This window comes from Tinamus guttatus, unplaced genomic scaffold (genome assembly GCF_059628265.1).
Source record: "Tinamus guttatus ecotype Peru unplaced genomic scaffold, ASM5962826v1 Tinamus_guttatus_pri_ptg000301l, whole genome shotgun sequence".
Classification (NCBI taxonomy): Eukaryota; Metazoa; Chordata; class Aves; order Tinamiformes; family Tinamidae; genus Tinamus; species Tinamus guttatus.
In genome coordinates this window covers 3,461,148-3,481,570 of record NW_028288835.1, presented here as the reverse complement: position 1 = coordinate 3,481,570, position 20,423 = coordinate 3,461,148, and the positions used below count along the sequence as shown (strand labels likewise).

The 20,423-nt window shown below is 37.2% G+C and overlaps 1 protein-coding gene across 3 annotated transcripts in view; it reads right to left on the bottom strand.

Moving 5' to 3' along the window:
* Positions 1–9,748: 9,748 nt before the first annotated feature.
* Positions 9,749–20,423, bottom strand: part of TLL1 (tolloid like 1) — a 116,830-nt gene continuing 106,155 nt past the window's right edge. For all 3 annotated transcript variants that reach the window (XM_088528119.1, XM_088528120.1, XM_088528121.1), the window contains 5 exons: positions 19,817–19,942; positions 18,460–18,587; positions 15,961–16,174; positions 11,328–11,578; positions 9,749–9,969 (listed from right to left, as the gene is read on the bottom strand). In XM_088528119.1, coding sequence (XP_088384245.1) covers positions 9,835–9,969; positions 11,328–11,578; positions 15,961–16,174; positions 18,460–18,587; positions 19,817–19,942 — 854 coding nt within the window. In that variant the 3' untranslated portion in view covers positions 9,749–9,834. The remainder of the gene's footprint in view (positions 9,970–11,327; positions 11,579–15,960; positions 16,175–18,459; positions 18,588–19,816; positions 19,943–20,423) is intronic.

Below are 20,423 nucleotides of genomic sequence, written 5' to 3'. Positions count from 1 at the left end.
AAAGTATTACTTCATTTCTTAATGGCACAGATGTTCCTATGCATTTATATGTGTGTATCTTTTTTTTCTGTACAAGATTTGTCTTCTGAAAGGAGATAGAACAGCCAAGGAAAGACAAAAAAAGTCAAAATCAAAGATCTGTAGGATCTGTGGGCTAATTCCATCACATAAGGAACTAAGAGCTAAAAATATCTGCATGCACACAGTATCTTGTCCTTATTACTTACCTCTTTGCAGCACACCGGAATGGGTTATTTAAATAAAAGCAACTATTTGAAGCAACATATCTTTTCCATTTTTAATTAATGGCCTAAGAGTATCTATTTTCAGAGGTTGTGTTGTGTAATGGATATTTTGTGATAGGGTTCTAAGACAAAAAGCAGACCTGTGAAAAACAGAAATTCACTGTGAAAAAGGCCAGTAGGTCTGGCTACAGAATACAGCAATAAAGATGCTGTTGAAACCTCATACTCATTAGTAGCAATCATCAGCTCTATAAATCAGATGAGAACTTACCCACATGCTTCTAAACGGCTCACACAAGGCCCTCATGCAGATCAGCAGGAGAATGATACTCTGTTGACTTTATAATATAAAGTAGAAAGAGCTGAATCCATTCTATTGGAGCAAAAATGAACTAAGTATGTGAAAAAGTTCATTTCCATTCTGGCAGGCAATTCATCCACCCCCAGTTAGAGAAAGGTGATATATACTGAACGGCTCAGAAACAAAACGAGGGGAAAAACAGCATTCCTGCTATTTGCAGAAACCGCAGAGAAACTACTCTCCCTCTATAAAAGTTACTGCAGTTTTATGGGACGAGATCCTCTCCTAGACGCAACTACCATTTCTAGCTCTGCTTTCACTGGAACACTGAGTTTTTGCAGAATGTCTTACTTATTCCTCATGGCCAGAGTTCATTGATCCTCTAGCACAGGAGCTGTTTCTTCCAGACTCTGTGGCAACAGTCAGCTATGTTTATAGAGCTGATGAAGTATGCAACATTTGAAGATGGATCCTGCTATTATTCTGCTCCATGATTTGATCACTAGGGTTCTTTCATCATATTCCAATCTAAACAAAAAAATAAAACACCTTTATCTGTTTCTCAGCTTGTCACCCCACCATTCACACACCACTAAGACTGCCACCTAAAAGAACCTAACAAGTTTGAGAAATTGTTGGTCCTTTGCCATCTTGCTTCCCTCTGGAATTCCTAGATTTCTCTCCTGCAATTCACTTTCTGTTTCTAGGTCTGGTCTGACTCGTTTTCACCAAAAAGCCAGTGAAAGACTATTTAATCCTGTTTTTTATTCTCTTTTTCCAGTTATTCTCTGGTGACTGAAGACTCCCCACGTTAAGATATTTTGTTTGATCAATCAGCTAGCCCAGAATATCAGTGCTGATCCTCTTCTGCACAACTGTGCTGTATTTGAGTGGGTAATCATCAGCATACACACACTTTCTATTGATAGTCTGGAGGCAGGAACTCCTCCTGTCTAAAGAGCATAAGCGCAGAAATGAGTAAAGAAAGCAAACATTCAAGGTAAAGTCTGTAGCTTGACATAAACTTGATGGAGTTCTCAGAGTTCAACTTGAGTGAAAAGCTGTAAGACATCTGAAGTTGATGTAATGTTCAAACTTTTTATTTATTTATTTATTTTTCATTTTATAAACGTTTTCTGAAGGTAGGCAAGTGTCTCTAAACTTTCCTTTGGCCAGGTTCAATTGCCCATTACATTCCACAAGGACAGGCTGGCATGTTATTTACATGCAATATTTTTTGAACAGGTCTAGAAAATATTATTTCTTTTTGCAGATTTATCTATCAAGTGGATTTTAAAAAGCATTTAAAATCCCTTAATACATTTTAGCATTAAAAAGTGCTAAGTCCTCCGGAAAAAAAAAAGAAATCTCCTCCTTGTTAATAGGGACTCTTAGAAAAAGTCAAGATAAGCAGACAGCTTGCATTACAATTCAAAATTATACAAATCTAAGCTCTTGAACAGAAAGGCCACCTAGAAATTGTCCTCCTCTCAGTCTTGGGTAATCTCAACTATAAAGGTAAGGCTTGATGAAAGACAGGAAGTGTTTTAAAAATAATTTAAAGTACATTAATGCAGATCATACAGTGGCATTCTGGGAGCTTAGAATGATTTATTTGAGCATTTATTCTACAAACAAGCTCATGGGATTGCTCATTTGCAACATGTCCTGTTGTGTTTACAAGGGCAGGACAAGCTGCAGAATGAAATCCTCAGCAGTCAGGCACTCTTCTGCTGAAAAGTGTTTAAGACTTATAGGAACAGAACAGAAATTTCTATGAGATGTTAATGAAATTAGAGGTCAGCTAACCAGCATAAAATATACTATTTCATGAATCTGTTCCAAAATATCCTCTACGCAAGACTCATAATTTGTTTCAGAGTCCATAAGGGAATAATCAAAAGAAACAGTGCCAAAATCCATGCCATGTTACTCACTAAAATTTAGCATAAATGAGCATAAACATAGTTTTTCTGTGTTCCTCATCTCTATTGAAGCATGGTTAAGTACAGCTGTCTAGAAGAGATCATTTCACTGACAAGTACTTCCAGTGGGAAAGATGAAACCAGGTTAGAAAATCATCACAATAAGTGATTTTCTTCAGTCAAAAAAAATAAAAGCAGAAAGCAATCAAGATGCAAATGTAGTCTGAGTCTGCAGACATCTTTCAGAACTCTATTATTCATGCCAATGATCTGTTTCATTCTGCAATCCATATTGCAATCATTACAATAAAGTTTACTATGAATTCATGTCTGATTTTCCCTATTTTTTCTTATATATCTGAAAAAAAAGGAACCAGAAAGCTGAACTTAAGTATTCCTTCAGGTAATGTGCATCATAACAATGAACATTTAATGAAATGCCATAACAGCAACCATATCCCTTCTTTTTGGAGAGACATCAAGCACTGAGGGTGTTGGCAATAGTGTACATTTTTTATTTGAACACTATTTCCAGAATTTACCTTTACACTTGAAGCAATCCATCTCATTTAGGATGCAAACAGCTGCTCTACATTCAAAAGCTTCACCCAAAGAAAGGATTTTAAGGAACACTTTATGGATATTTTCTGTGATCTTAAAGCAATAAAGTGATTCACCAAAAATAGTTTTTTGTCATTTCTTGCAGAAGAAATAACAAGAAATAACAATTTAATCACAACTGTTTCATCCTTCTGTTCTTTCTCAGCTCTTATACTTCTTCAGACAGAAAAATTGCTTACAAAGATATCCATGGCTATTCCAAATCATTTCTAACAGCAGAAGGTTCTGTCCCACTGTTTCTCTCCCATTTACTTTTTAAAGTTTGTTTTTTTCATAGTTAAATAACTTGAACCCCTATGCAATAAAATATATACTGTGGCTCAAGAAAATGAGAGAGGCAATTTCTTATTTACAGTTTTAATTCTGCCAAATCTCTTCATGACCAGTTGTCCTCAGTTCAGTAGTCTTCAGCATAAAGTGAATGTGAACTTAAACCCAATTTAGATTTTTAAATTTTTAATTGTTTTCAGTAATACACATCAAAAGCACCAAACAATCCTACTTCCTTGGGTAAAAAACAGCCCATGCAGGGATTGCCAACTACCTCTTCAATGCCAGGATAATTTAACTGCTCTTCAAGGAAGAGATAAACACATTGCTTGCCTAACAGGGAAGTATGTAAAAAGAGAAACCCTACTGTCCATGACCATGAAATATAAGGGCAAAAGAACAACACGGTGCCCAGGTAACTCAACACAATGTGTTCACTCAAGGCCATCTACCCACCTGGTCTCAGTAGGTCTCTTTAGGGACATGCACTGACAGTCTAGCAAAGGACAACTTGGGCTTTTCATACGTAAAATCTACAAGCTGAAATAAAAAGGCCTTTTATCTCCCAATACAGAGGTATTTTTCAACTGCATTCTGAACTATATATTTAGCATTCTGCACTTATGTTCGTTTTGCTGCTAGTATTTTTACTTCAGGTGGTACTGCTTGTCATTCCATGTCTTTCTTGGGAACTGTTCGGCAGAACTAGGAAGAAGGAAGTATTGAGTTTGCCCTTTCGAAATCATTTAAAGTTGCTACTGAACATAAATAATGCTTCTCCTAAAATAAAACAAAATCAAAATAAAGCAGGTTTTCATATTCATAATGCTGTTATTAAAATATATTTAGTTTTCCTGAAACTTCTCTCTCTAGGTATTATTTCATAGGACAATATTGTGCCTTTTTATCTGAAATCTTACAGTAAATTTCTCCCAACCAAATTCAGCATTCCTTCAGTTCCACTTGCAAATCTTGTGGATCTTCTTCACTTTAATTAATGATAATCCTGAAAATAATTGTGGAAAACCTTCTTTGCTTCCTAATGGTATTAGTTCTCAATAAAGGCTTTCAGCCTGAAATGTTATATTTAGTGGCTGATGCCTTAAAGTCTTTATGATCCCTTCCAAACAAAAACTAATGCCCAAACTGTCCTCAAATTTGAAACAGTTGTTGTATTGCTAATTCTGTCCTATCTACAAGATTCTACAGATAGCAAAATTAGCAAAATATAATGGCACAGTTAGCATACAAATAAAAATATCTGTAAAGACAAAGGCACCAATAATATAAAAGATAAACTACTATTCTGATTTTTTTTTTGTCTTAAAGCAGACTCTGGCATATTATTAATGGGAAGCTTTTGGATAGTGACTGGTTAAAAGAATTTCATGCCTTGTATTTCATGCCTTAGTATGTGTCATTTGACCCAAAGATTTCATTGAACTTTCGCTATGTTTTTTACAGGCAAATTCAGAGGAGAATAAGAGTCTCAGCAAAGCTTTCATTATACCTATAGATCAACATGGCCTTTGTAATACATATATTTATGAGTCAGATTTTCTGTAAATGACATTGGGAGCTGCCCCTCCCTTCCCATCATTAATAGGCATTATATTAAGTCAGCACACCCTAAGTTCATTTGACACTCACTAAATTTCCCTAAGATTAAGATCCTCCCTTTTAACACACACACACAAAAGAAATCCTTTCAACACTGTAACTCAACAGCTAATTCTTTAACCAGTTGTGGAATCAGAGTAACACTAAAACTTTTTTTCATGTCTCAAAGTCAAACTATCAAAAAAACCCCACAGGACTTATTAATCTCCTCTAAAACATTAATCTTTTTAATATTATGCCAATGATGCAGTACCCTCAAGGAAGGTTTGCACTGCAAGTGTCAAAAATTGATTTACTAGTTCGACTACCTAGAAATGTCCCAAAGATCCTTTATTCTGTGCCTTCACTCTATCATAACAGCAATAAGAATGTTAAAATAACTAATTAGTTAAGTGGCTAATGTGATCTCAGTATGGTCTTCCTAAAGAATACAGTAAGAATTAAGGATTTTACTAATGCAAACAGTTTCTATCATTATCATTCACAGGCACTATCAATCAAAAAAGGCAATCATATTACTATTATCCTAAAAAGTCTCAAGGAATCATATGATTAGCTATGCACATGGCTCTTCAGAGGATGAATCTAGTAAAGACATTTTGGCAACTGTCATTAGCAGCTGCACACAAAGATCTTGTTTTGAATCTTGGCCAGAAATGTCTAGCTTGGAGCTATAAGGCTATTTATTGCAGTTATCACATGCCAATGCCATCAACATATACAGAAAATAATCCTTTCAAAGTGACCCAATCAAAGAAGAGGAATATCTGAAGATTCATGGGGGATTGGGAAGAATCTTACTTATATATGGGATCACTTGCTCTAGAATTAGGATGGGACCTCATAGGCTGTCTACAGGACAGGTAGGACTTGGCCTGAGAAATTAAGAGGTGGAAACAAAACAGACCTAAGGCTTGCTAGTGTTCACCATTCACCTGATACCCCCTGTATTTTAACTATTTTTGCAAATGCTACGTCTTGGTTCCATTGGGAACTCAGAATCCACAAGACCTGGAGGGAAAGGAAAAATTCCTTCAGGTCAGATCTATTTTAAGTCCAAGTACTTCCTTGGAATTGCTTATTACCAGGTTCATAACCAGCTTTGAGATCTGGACATTTTGCAATTAAATGTTCATGTGGTGGGCAAAGAAAGGCTTATATGTCTCAGCAAGGACCACAGAGCATGGCAGTGCACCACCCAGCTGGTCCTCCATTATAAAAAAATTAGGTGTACCACTTGCACCTCAAGCAGCACAGCAAATCTGCAAAGACTGTCTCTTTGGGTGGATAAAGTTTACCTCCAATTAGGCACACACAGATATTAATTATGTTAGGGATGTGAACTGGCTCTTACCTGTGCTCAGGGTTATTCAAATATGCAGCAGCTTAGAGTAGAGGGCCAGCAAAGTGCAGACTATCTCCTTCGTGCACTTTGCACAAGCAAAACACCTGTTAAATTACCTGTTAATAAAGCACTACCTTGCTTTATTCAGCTCAGTGGTGCCTTCAGCTCCCAGGAACAGCACCTGTTTTACTGGCTTATTCTGATGATTTGTACACGCATGTGGCTGCATTTATGGATGAAAGAAAAGCCCTTCCTGAATACATCTTCCCTCTTATCTAAGTAAACTATTGGATCAATTCATTTGGTCTGCTATATGTTCAAATTCAAGAGCCAGGCAGCAAAATAAGTCCAGTAGACAGCATGTTCCAACAACCTGACACTTTTATGCTGAATTTAAAAACATTATTAGAATACTACCCGGCACACATCAGATCTTTACATAACTAAGAAAAAATATTTATCATCATGTTACAAAGAAATTCATTTGGATCCAGCAGCTTACCCAAGGTCACAAAGAACGCTGTGGTAAATAAGAACGATAATGTATTAGTAACGTCCTGCTTCAGATGGGAGTTTTGCCAAGAAATATATCACAATTAGGTTTCAAAGGTGAAACCTGTCAGATTTCAGGTCTTTTTTTGGGCTATTCAAGGGGTAAGAACTTAGGACAACACACTGCGAACCAATTTTAACCACCTCAAAGACTTTTTTGGGAGGGGAAACCACATTTTTAAACTGTTTCACCAAAATAAATATATTTTGAGTTGTTCTTATATTTTTCTGCTAGTGGTATGAGATTTGTTCTCTCTATTCCCTTAAAATAGGAGTTCACTGAATATGAGTTTCATTACTTCAAGAAAAATACTTTCAGAATTTAGGAATAACTATGTTTTTAATAGCTTCTAATAGCACCATGATATGACCCCAAACAATTACCTTCCACTGAATCCTGGAGTTAGGCCATACTCAGCCTAACTTTCCTTTTCAGCTACTCAGTTGCACTATTTTATATAGGTCAGTGAGATTTATACACAAAGGAGCCTGTAAGAATAAACAAGTTTTCCAAAGAAAATAATCTTGGCTCAATCTTGCGGTCTGATAAAAATAAACCCTGAGGGGAATTAAAAAAAATGGAGAAGAGGAAGACAAATAGTTTGTTAAGCAAATGGTAGGAAGATAATATTAAGAGACAGGTAAAAAACATTGCATGGGAACATACTCTTGCTCCCATCCTCAGACTTTCCTTTAACTACTAATGCTGGGGAGATGCTGCTGCTACTTGTTTTTGCTTTTCTCTCAAAATTGCAGCACAGGAATCCAACACTCCTGATAAATAATGCATTATTGTTAAGAGTGGGTTTGGCTTTGTGGGTTTTTTTTTTTTTTTAACCACTAAGTTTGTGATAGGATTTAGCAGTAAAAGGGCTTGGAGAAAATGCATGCTGTTCACTTCTTGTGCAAATACCCTGAACAATGAACCAAACAAAAAGAATAGTGGAGCAGTGTTATAAAAATATAAAAATGATTCAGTTTTTGAGCTTTATACACAGAAGCTGTCAGGAAAGGCAAATATTAACAGTAATGCAGGTGCTAACACAGCCAATGACATCTATACAGACTTTTGGGTTTTATTTTTGTAAAAAAAAAAAAAAAAAAAAAAAAACAGATTTATTAGTGCCAATGTATGTTCATAGTAAGGTAACAGAAACTAAGCTAATCTGAGCAGCAACTTACATCAAAGGACACCAAAATAATATGTTTTTGTAAGTTAAACATAATACTTCATTTTAACTTGATTCTTGCCAACTGAAGTTCTCAGTATCTGTCCATGAATCCTTTAAAGAAAAGTTGCTACAGTCAAACAAGGTCCTGACAGAACTTGGCACATAAAGAAACAATTCAGTTTTCACCCATACAATACCTCTCGCTCTCCTGAAGCAGCCACTCATACAATACTTACAGAATGCATATACAATAGGACTAAAGCCACATATGGCCTAAAGCACATAGAATATTTCCGTTCTAAACATAACATATTTCTACAACAAAAGCAGGTCACTATTTACAGCAGGTGATCTTGCTCTGCAGATGAGGATCTTGCCCCAAGATCCTTTTGTTAGCATATGCCAAAATGTCCAAGTCGTCAAGTTAATTATCAAACTAAAGGAGTATCTACAGGAAGATCTGTTCGATCGTGTGCGAGATTTCTAAGGCAATAATAGTAGTTGTTCCACAGGACTAGCGCTGCCGTCGCAACGAGCTCTTCATCGGAGCAGTAGGTCTTCGTTCTTCAGATGCAGCCAGGCATAGTGAGACATTCATGATCTGCAAGATGTTGGCTCAAAAATCGAAAACTTCTTGGTTTGTTTTTGTTTATAATGTTCACGGAATAGCACCATAGGAATTCACTCTTGATAACAAATCCTGGGTCTGTTCTGTTGTTTTCTTTTCTCCCATCACAAACACTCTTAACTCCCAGAAAACAAATGCTCCTGTTCTCTCAACTCTTTGGAAAACTTCTCTCTTCTTGGACACTACTGTAGCTTCATTTCAGATTAGCTAAAACAGTTAACTCAAAGAGGTCCAAAGAAATAAAGCTTTGTAGCGGTTCCAAAATTACTGCTGAAAACAAAATCACTAGGAGTTTCAAATGCTTCTTGATTGTTTCTCATGAATACAGATTTTTATCTCAGTCTCTTTCTTTGTTCAGTGCAAAATAAGAGCACATCATCTAGATAGCTTACTTAATCAGTAAACCTAATACTTTTCAGATGCTTACATTACTTAAATTCAGAGTCTTCAGCTAATGACCAATGTAACAGTTCAGACTTAACTGTTAGGAAAACAAAATGCTCTAAAATTATTTATGTTTCAGAAATACTATTTTCCAGTTTCAAAACACTGATAAACCTGATATGACAGATGAATCCATAAAAAATACAGAACGATGTAGGAAGACCGTCCCATTTTATATCTTCGTCCACATCTTTGTGCACACTGCATCCAAGCTACACAATCAAAGCAACCAGAATGAAATATAAAGATAGTATTTTTTGAGTGTGTGACCTGAAAGAGCCTTTTTTAAAAATTATTTTTCTCTCCTAGATGCCATACAATTGTCAGAAGGAAGAACAGTCTGCAGGTCCCCCAAATTTAACTGATTGAATCTGTGCACATCCCTGACAAGCGTCAAGCCATGGACAAAAGCTTTTGTATTCTCCCTGGAAGCGTGCAAAGTCCTTTCACAAGCTTTGCAGAGACAGTCACGTTTGGAGCCTGCACACTGGCATCATATCTATTCCACTGGGATAGGTAAGCTTATTTTCACCTCCCACCTTCCCACCGAACTCATAAAACATTTGTGCTAATAATTTTAATTAAAAAAAAAAAGGAAAAAAAAAAAAAAAGGAAAAAAAAAAAAAAAGAAAAGAAAAAGGCAAGCCTTCCTTGTTTCCGCTGTGCGTTCTTTCTTCCTCGCTCTCATTTTCTGGCATAGAGGTTCTTGTGCTATTTTTTGGTGTGCAAGCTATCTGGATATTTTATACTTCTGTATCGTATATGAAATCCTTTCTTGTTGATCGTATCATCAGTATGAAAGTGGAATAAAATGGCTTCCCCCGCTGAATAAATTTCTTCTGGCGGCTAAAATAAATGAATAAACAGATAAATTAAAGATCTGTCCACACAGATGTCTTTTCATCTCACTAATTCAGGTTGCTTCAGGATATTTCTTTCTTTTTATACTTGACTGAGCCCTTCCACTGGATACTGCCATCATTCAATTTAATTGTAGACTTGCAGTTGGCTTTTTGCTAAATAATGCAGACCAGAAGAACAATGAGAATGTACCCATTTCCACACCAGAATGTCCATATTACCTTTACATAATAGATATTTAGGACTTACACCCTGTCTTTGACGTAAGCAAAAGCTAAAGCTAACAAAATGAAGGCATTCTCCAAGGTAAATTTTCAGGTGGGCTTTCAGGAAGTTACAACTGAAATTCCTCAGTTGGATTTTAGCTTAAATCATCAAGTTTGGATTTTTATCTGCTGGCCAAAGTGTTCAACTAATTCATTCTAACTTTTTACTTGTTTATAAATCCCCAATCACTCTTTCGATCTCAAGCTCTTGGCCTGTTCTGGCCTTGAGGAATATAAATATATGTTGCACAATACTTTCTCAGTCTAAGTTTTCCAGTTTGTTTTGAATATCTCTTGAATATCTCTTTCATTGCTATTTATGAGAAAAACTAAACTTATGTCTCTTTAGTCCTCCTAGATCTCACTGATAGCCCTGTTCCAGTCATGCAAGTGACCAGACACGACTGCACAGAGTACTCTAAATCACACAGAGGACTCGGGTAATCATATATTATTCTTCGTGATAGCCTGTTTTATTACTGAGGCTGCACATCGATGAAGAAGTGCAAGTTGAACTACCAAATGCAAAGTTGAAAAGGTGGTAATGTATACTTAGAGCTCTTTTTCAGCTCAGATCATTTTGCTTTTAACACGAAACATGGGAGTAAACAGAAAAACTATGGGCTTTGTTCTCAACTCATTAATCCATATCAAATGGATAAAAAATATATAGAGAAATTGTCAGCCAGAAGTTGCATCAGTGCTCCAACCTGCTGTATTCTTATTTGCAAAACAGACATGTTGCAAAGAAAAACTGTGTTGTTCACAGAGTAGGACAGACATCGGTTGTAGCATTTCTCTTTGAATGTAGCCTACAGTTCTTTGTAGCACCCTTCCTTTTTTTCCCTAAATATCCTAAAAGTGCCCTAAAGTTTTTAAGTTGGCTTCACCTACAGTAAACTAGTCTGAATGATAGTATAATGTCTGATCCAGCAGACATTGAATGACTCCAAAAAGTGGCATGTGGTTAATTAAGAGCCCTAAGAGTTCCATAAGAGCCCTCACAGAGGCTTTTTTTTTTTTTTTTAGCATTAATCGGGGAAGAAAAAAAGTAAGTTTTAGCACCTGGTTACTTACCCCAGACCCACAAAAGCGACCAAGTCTCATAGCTGACTTATCATGACCATCAAATAGCTCCACATAGTCATAACCACAGTCTGCCTCCTCTTCAACCTCAAAGGTCTGAAAGGACAACTCCACTCGAGCGCCACGCTCTGCCACCAGCAGCCAGTCACAGTCTGCCTGGACCGGGTAGTTGTTGTCACCAAACTGAGCATGAGAGTACAGGTCTTTGGGCTTGGCTTCAGCTTTCAGTCGACCACCACATTCTGGAGAAAGAGAGAGGAAAAAACAGAGACTAAGAATCTTGTTCAGTGCAAATGAGTCTTTCTTTCTGTAGAGGCCTGGCCGGATTCAGGCTAAGTGGATTTTTACTTTGTGAAATGACCAAAGGCTGCGTACTAGGAAGCAGTAGGAATACACAAGGCTGAAACCAATCCATATTTTAAGAGGCTTTAGGCAATATTTTGGACTAACTTCTAAATAGAAACTTACTGTTGCATTGGGAGTGTTTGTCTAGTAAAGGGGCTCAAGATGAGCTCAGGACACTCGCAAAATGACAAAACCTGATTATGAATAAAACTAAACAAAGGGGGGGGGGAAAAAAGAGAGAGAGAGAGACCAAGTGTTGATGGACAAAGCTCAGGATAATCTATCATTCCGAGTTTTCCCTACATACATCCTTTTTTTATATATAATTTCAAAGACTTGAGCATATTTTATAAATGATTTTCCTGCAAAACACAGAGACAGGCAACACCAATGTTGCAAGGCAAGTAATTCAAAGGATGGGGAATTCTTCAGAGTCCCATCTGAGTTCAGCAAGGCAAATCCTGCAGGTGGGGCATCCACCCGCATTTCGGTAGCGCCGGCCTTTGCACATGGGTGCCCGACACCATCCGGTTGAGCACACGGAGCGGGATGCAACCGCCAGCAGGAGCACTCAAAGCAGCCCAAGGATCATCCGCATTCCCATCCATGCCATGTACGGAGACACAGTTGGACACGAGGCACCGCTCTGAGCCTGCCAACGCTTTTGCTACCCCTCTCATGGGCACAAATGGATATTTCCCTGCAAAAGATGGCAGCTGGGAGAAGGTCGCTGCTACCAGAAAGTGCCCTGTCCCTGGGGAAAGTCCTAAAGAGAAGACTGTTGCCCTATGCCAACTCAACGTCTCCATTATAAATCTCTACTTGTACCCATCAGTAAAATGTGTTGCTTGAGAGTTTCTTGGCATTTTCTCCAAAAGCTCATAATTTAAATATGAATGAACATACTGTATGGTCCAAGAAACCGTTCTTTAGCCAGTTTGCTGGAGATCAGAAACTACTGAAAACACAGGGAACAACAAAGAATACAGTTTTTCCATTCTAAAATTTTCAGTACTTAACATTTATTTGTATTCCGTTCCAATTTTTCAGTGACCTCAGCTTTTACAATAACTAAAATGAATAACTGCTCTGCACCTGCCAATTAAAAGTGCTACTGCAAGGCAGATGGAAAATTAGACTCAAAAAAGAAAGTGTAATCTTATGTTTCCAGAAGATGGGTGGAGGCTTACTGTGTTTACAACTATGAAGATTTCAACAGGAATAGCATAATTTGGTTTTGGCCTTTGTTTCTCATTAAGCATAAGCCGCCTCTTCCAGCAGCAGGTAAATCAGCAACTACAAATGAGCTTTAACCAAAATCTGACATTCACAAGGTTTTATACTACTTTTATGAATGAATAAAAAAGTTATGTACATTTTGATAAAATGCATATTGATCATTTTATCATCATCTTAAGTAAATTACAAAACTCACACGCTTCTAAGTTTGGGTGAAGAGAGAATCTGAATAACAGTGCAGCGGTGCTGAGGCCACCTGTACTACACATGACAAGCTGCAATGTCACATTGTGTAGAGTCATATCTCAAGTAGACATTGGTGATTATAGCGAGCAAACACGTATTTTTGAAAAAAACATAAACAGGAAATTAAGGAAAATAAGTAGGAAAAAATTAAGTGGAGTAATCCATTTATGCATGGTCTGTTGCTCCGCTGGAAGTTTTAAAGTCTTTCTTTTAGAGGAACAGATAAGAGCATATGATAAAATTGGGATTCTTCACACAGATTTATTCCTCATTGTTACAATCATTTACTGATTTTTTTTTTCCTTGTTATTCTTTCTGTTCCTTTTTGTACTTTGAACTGGAATGTTGCCAGCACTAAAAAGTCCTCCCTGCTTCAGACACAGAACAGCTGCTAAAGGAGAAAATGTTTAAGGAACCGTGTGCATGGCTCCCCTGTGCTTGCTGCAATGTATATAAGCTTAAAGAAATGGTGCAGCCATATGAGCAGATATAGGCAATTTAAGTTGTATGGCAATTGCCTTTCCTCTTCCCTTCTTCCAAGGAATACGGCAGGTAGGAGAGCAGGAAATCTGTAGCTGAAGCTGGACACAGAGATGAGAGGGTCTCAAGGGAAGGCCTCTGACTCACTCCCTGAGCAATGATTTTAAATATTCTCTTGGAAATATTTTTATAAATTCCTTCTAAATGGACCGTGCCTTTTCCGACAGGGATAATATAACAGAAACACTTCCCAAAAGTGCGCAGCACTTCAAAAATAGCGTTTTATAGGTTTTGCTTTTGTCCAGGAAAGCCTAAGGACTCTATTTTTGAAACTTTATTGGTCCTTTGCTACTGCAGATTTTTCCTGTGGTCTGAAACATTCAAGCCATTCAAATCTGGAATTTCTGAAGCTAGGAGCTTAAGCCAAAAACTGTCTCATAAGAGGAATCAACATCAGCAGTAGGACCTACTAGAAAAAGAGGTCATTAAATCAGGAAGATGATGATTCAGCAGACAAAATAGACTCCCTAAATCATATTTTAAAATAATATACAAAAGAGGATTAAAAGCAATCCTTCCATTGCTTACTGTTTCTCATTTGTTAAGAGAAAATAAGAATATACACTACAGCACTAAACACTTGTCGGATATATCTTCATTAACGTGCTTGTTCACAAGCATAGGGGTAAAATTCCTGCTGAGTGTTTGTGTTTGGCTCGACACAACAGGACAAGGCTGCAAATTCTGAGCTGTCTCTTTCAAGTCGTGTTTCGCAGTGCCTCTCCCAGCACATGCTTCTAGTTAATGAACACTTTGTGCAAAAACAGCCCATATAAGCAAACATGCAATTTTAAAGGGGCAAACTTTTATATTTTTTTGAGCATTCTTAAAAAAATGGACGGATTTTAGTCTTCAACTTTTCTCAGAAACACACCATTATACACACTTAGAAAGTTTTTACAGTTAAAGCATATAAAACTGCAAAGAAGCATGTAGGAGGCAAATTCCAGCAAGTCACAATGTAGTCAGGTAATATAAATTTGAAAGTGAGAAAATAAATAAAACAGCAATTTTACAACACCTCTTCCCCAAAAGATTTCTGACCTTAATTTACCACATGATAACAAACAAATAAGTAGCTATTACCATTCCTATCTAGAAGGGATTGCCATGGTAGGGGAAGGAAATATAGTGCAATTTTTGCAAAACAGGATCTTGAAGAAGAAAAATAATTTGAATGACAGGTTAAAAAAAGAGAGAGAAAACAACACTTTTCACTTTTCAGGCTGTAGACACAAAGAGCAAAAGAAAAATGTTCAAATTCTGTTGCCTACTGTTTTTCTCTGAAAGGGCAACTAAATAAATGAAGTTTTAGAATTGTTCTTAACAAAGCAGAAGGAAGAACAAAGAGACAAGTGTGTTTATGTTAATGTAATGAGAACTTGTTAGCTCAGCATTACAGCACGTATACGAAGAGCAACTAATTAGTTTGCATCTCTCTTCTAATAACTGCTACCTGACAGGAATATCTAGGGTACTAGAAGAGAGAGTTATAAATCCATCAGAACCATTTATTTTCTGAATAAAAACGGATTGGATAATGCAAAGACATTATTATAGCTGAAAATGCAAGAAGAAAAACCCTCCGGAGGGGATGCTGGAGGTTCACAGATAAAGCACTAGGGGTCACTACACACCAAGCAACCTCAGGAAAATAATCCCAAGAAATGTATTAAGGCAATATTTAAAATATCAGTGTTTTCCGCAACACACAACATTAAATGGAAAATTTGAGGAATATTATATTTTTAAGGGGTTAAGCCTTCAAGCATTGTTTTTCTCATTCTTTTTGTTTTGTCTTTTCTTTTCAGCTCTACAGGAAAGCAATAGCTGTTTATACGAAGCCCAGACTTTCGTTGAGGGTAGAACAGGCAAATAAGAGGTAAGGTGACCTGCCCCAGGAAAGTTATAAATACAGTATTGAATCCGCTATAAACTAATAGCACATTCTAAGAAATATGTCTGATAGTGCCTATGCCATAGTCTTTTATTGCATCTTGTTTCAAAGTCTTAACTTAAAATTACCATAAAGTCAAGTCTGAGAGCAAACGAGTGAGCAAGAGGGTGAGCGAAAGGGAGAGAAAGGCATGCCTAAATTTAAGAGAATATTTTCTTCAATCTCAATCTTTTCCCACTGTTTTTAAGATGTTTTGTTAACATTTAGTTGCAACATTAAGTTGTCTAATAAATCATGCCAGTTCCTTCTAAAGGAGGAAGGGGAAATTATTAGTAAACCACATCCTGATTTTCTGACCTGTAGAGTGCGTTGCTTGGAAGCCTTTTCTCTGAACTGATGCATCAGAGATAAATCGGAGGAACATTTTATTTCCAGTAGCAATAAGAGGATCCGGTAACTTATTGCCACATAAGCGTCCCAGAATTGGTGATTTTTCAGTTTCTCCATCAAACACTTCCAAGTGGTCATAAGCACATTCTTGGTGTTGTTCTATCTCAAATTCATTAAAGGTCTGGAGAAAAAAAAAGAGAGAGAGAGAAAAATTCAATATATTATTATATTTACTGAATTTGTAAAGTAAAAATATACTGACAAACTGTTTCAAAATGCAATACACAGCCAGTTGTGAGCCTTTTTATTTCTACAAGCCTGCAGTTTGGAATAATATAATTATTCCACTTTCTTAAAATTGGTAAGGCAGTGATATCCTTAACTTAATAGCAAACCTGGAATACTATTGCCTTTCTGTTGAAATTGTACAGATACTTTGCATGTTTATTCCAAATTACATTCAAACAAACCAGAAAGCAGGAAATGTATTTGTTCCTCAGATAGCCGAGGCCTTGAAAGTTTCATGAAAAATAACATCCCTTTCTAGATATTTGTCTCATACCAAGTAATTTAAAATTCAAGGAAAACTCAGTTTCTGCTTCAAGCAATAAAAGATCATGAAACACTAAGTATAAACTTTCCAAATAAATAGCCACTCACCTGAGTTTCAATAGAAAAAACGAAGATATCAAGAAACAATATTTAAAAGGAAAAAAACTGTCAAATAGTGAAGATATATATCATAATTACACATTCTATCCGGTACAGCAAAGCAGGATTAACCTACTGAATCGCTTGTGGGATCTAACCAATATGAAATGTGATGACATTTTATTAACAGCTGACCTAGAGGAAATATGAACAGCGAACGTGTAAACCCAGAATAGCACTTTTGGCTTGTGCAAACTGGACAGTTATGGGATACGATGGCTGTACGTTCATTGCCCAAGAAAATTTGTGTTTTATATTAAAAGAAACTGCCGAGGCAGTAAAACCAGCTGTGCAGCAGTTCCTCATGCTGCTCTTAAATGCAGCCATCTTATTTTTACAATGCCAAGTACGTATTGTCATTTATAACCAAATAAAACCTGATGGATTAAAAATCCAAAAAGCTGAGAAACTAACTGCAAGGGAGATAGTTAAACATAAAATTGAGTCAAGCCAATTGGAATCAATAAGAGTAATAGATACAGTTCAGCTGCAGAACTTAGTTTTCTTTTAAAGGAAAATTATATTAGCATTTTTCACATCCGATCATTACAAAAAGTCAGTATCACCATATGAGGCACCTATTAGTCTTAAGAGCTCAATTATCACTGGGATTCCTAGACCTAGAAAAGCAGCGTTATCTTCATTAACGATGCATGTTATATTTGCTCTCATTAGAGGAACAGAAGAAAGCCCAAAATACATTGTGAACCTAACAATTGTTTCTAGAAATTATAAACAGAATCAAAGAATTTTCTAAAAGGAAATGCAAACTTTAATATTAGATCTTTTAAAAGGCCCAAACAAGTCATCTTTTAAAAGACACAGTCTCCCAGCAGCAGACTATGCGCAGGCTGGAGAGAAAATCCACATTATCTTTCCTTGAAGTTGGACATAATAAAGGAGTTGCTACTAACTTCCTCTATACTGCTAAATGCTTCCTGGTAAGCCGTAATCTGATTAAGTCACACTTCATCTTCCTGGGACAAACACTTGTAAAAATCTAGCCCAATTTGGATACAATCCGCACTTAGATGGCTCATTAGCAGGAAGGCTCCTCGGGAGTGTCACATATTGCTTCATCCAGCCTTTCCTATCTGTAGAGCTCTGAGTAGATATGCTGGTGGCACTTATGGATAGCTGCCTGCATAGGATACTTAAATCTCTCTTATAAACATCTGTCTGATTAGTTTATGAAAATCTCTCCCCCGCTCTCTGCGCTACATGTATTTTCAAAGCCATCTTTATCTGCACATTTCATTGAAAAACTCTTCAGTGCCTATCCATTTTTTCATAGGCTAATTACACAGAATGATTAACTTTATCCTTCCCAGGAAGAGACTTCAATGATTATCAGTGTGAGAGCAATTGCAAGAAAAGATTAGTTTCTGTATACCAACCTCCCCCCAAAATGAAGCAGTCTCACAATTTCTGTGTTTTGTCAGCATGAAGAGATCAATTCTCTCCTTGTTTAACTGGGTTAAGTAAACTGTGAGCAGTAAACGTAAATTTGGCTTGAAAGTTCGAGAAAAAATATTTATATAAAGTGGAAGTATTTTATTAGTATTATTAATACAGTAATTTGCTGTATCAGACAGAATTTGAAGATCTTTGAAGTTATGAGATTGACTCTACAAGCTTTCACAGAAAAGGGGATTTCAGATTCTAAATCATGTAGGTGTTTGAGCACTCAGGTGAGCAGCAGTTTTGAGGGAAGAAACGAAAGAAAAGGATAAAGGGAGAGTGGCAGAACCTTACCAGTTTGACTCGCTGCCCTGGGGTGGCACTGATCTCCCACGTGCACTCTTTCCGGCTGGGATATTTGTCCGGCCAGTTGGGGCTCGTGATGATTCCATTAGGGCTATGGATCCTCTGCTCACACTCAGCTGTACCAAAAACAACAGATTTGATTAATCTCGAAATCTCCATTCAGAAAAGTACTTTTTTGTTTGTTTGTTTTTAAATCAAGGACTCACTTTGTGGAAAGGATCCTTAGGGAGATAGCTAAGGTGGTGGGCACCACCATGCTCACCCGCTTTGGCAAACAATTTGCAGCAACTAATCCAGCACATTTGTTAACCAACTGCCACAAAATGTATGCCGTTGTTTACCATGGATTGCCATTTTTTGGAAATAAGTAATGTAAAATAATATAAAGTATTAAAGTGCAATAGTTTGCTATTCCTCCTGTTCTGTTTTCCTTACAAGTATGAAAATCCATAAGAGAAACCTTGGCAATCCAATTTCAAGACGTATTTTAAAACGTATTAAAGCATTTTGTTTCATCTGTTCCCACTAACACCCATATTGCAGCTACAGAGCAATTATTCCGATTACTAAACCATAGTGTCTAGACATACATCAAACTGGAAAATGGCTAAAACGATCTACCGAGAACAACTTAGTCATTCACATCCCATTGCACCATAACTGAATCACCAGAAGTTCCTCTCTACTAATAAATAAAACAACTAAAACGTAAGGAAGGCAGGAAGTAAAAATCTGTTTCACCTCCTCCTGCATTTAGTTTTTTAACTTAAGTACTTTATAGGCATCAGAAAATTATTCAACAGGAATCTTCTAGGGGAGGAAAATGATTTCAACTTCAGTGACAATGAAAGTGAGTCAGCAAGGACATACCCCTACTAGCAAATTACCCCCATGCTAGACACAGCCTGGAGAAATTAGAGTAGCTAACATGATATTGCATACTTCATTTACAGATAGCCTACATTCTGCGTCAGACACCAGAGGCTACTGTTTTCTTGGAGCCATGAGATTGCAAATAGGAAGAAGAGACTTGAATGTGGGCATTGATGCAGTCCTGTGCCACGTGCTCTAGGTGACCCTGCGTGTGCAGGGGTTGGACTAGATGACCTCGAGAGGTCCCTGCCAACCTTGAGCATTCTGTGATTCTATGATTCTATGATTCTATAAACCCAGAAAGCAGTGTCTGAAGGGTGGATGTTGGTTCAGTCTGGCCGTGGGGAGACACACTCCTGTAGTGGGAGCTTATGGCAACATCACCAGTCTTCCCCATAGAAAAATCTAGCCCTGTGTTTAATAATGCATTAGATAGCAGATACCACAGCTCTGGAATTTTACAATTCCTTACCTTCCTTGCAGTCATGCTTGTTCTCGTGCAACACGAACCCGTTGCGGCACTGACAGACGTAGCTGCCCACGGTGTTGATGCACTCGTGCTGGCAGCCACCGTTGTCCTTCGAGCACTCGTCCTTGTCTAAGAAACACATGACAGGGACACGTGAGCAACCCAGGCAGAGACAGCGTGTGCTACCAAAAACAAAAAGGGTTGCAGCAATGTCCAGTCTAGAAAAGGATCCACTAAGGCACAATGCTCTCACCACGACAGTTTTATAGCACCCTAGTTGTACCCAGCCATTGCTCGGCCTGCAACCTTGCACCATGGCACAAATATTCTATTCCATGCCAAGACATGGGACATATTTCATTTACTTAAGGAGAGAGGAACACTAGTAAAACAAGCTAGAAAAAAATAAAAAGGAGCCAAGAGTTACCAGTGTTTACTCTTTCAACTAGTCTTGCTGGTAAAGATTTCATAAATAACTCATTCCTGGTTTTATCTCGGTAAATAAAAGGAACTTAATTTATGGACAAAGTATTTCAACTTTATGCCTAGTCCACAATTTAATGGTCGTATGTTAAAAGGAACATTTAGGCCAAACAAGGTTTCAAGCTCT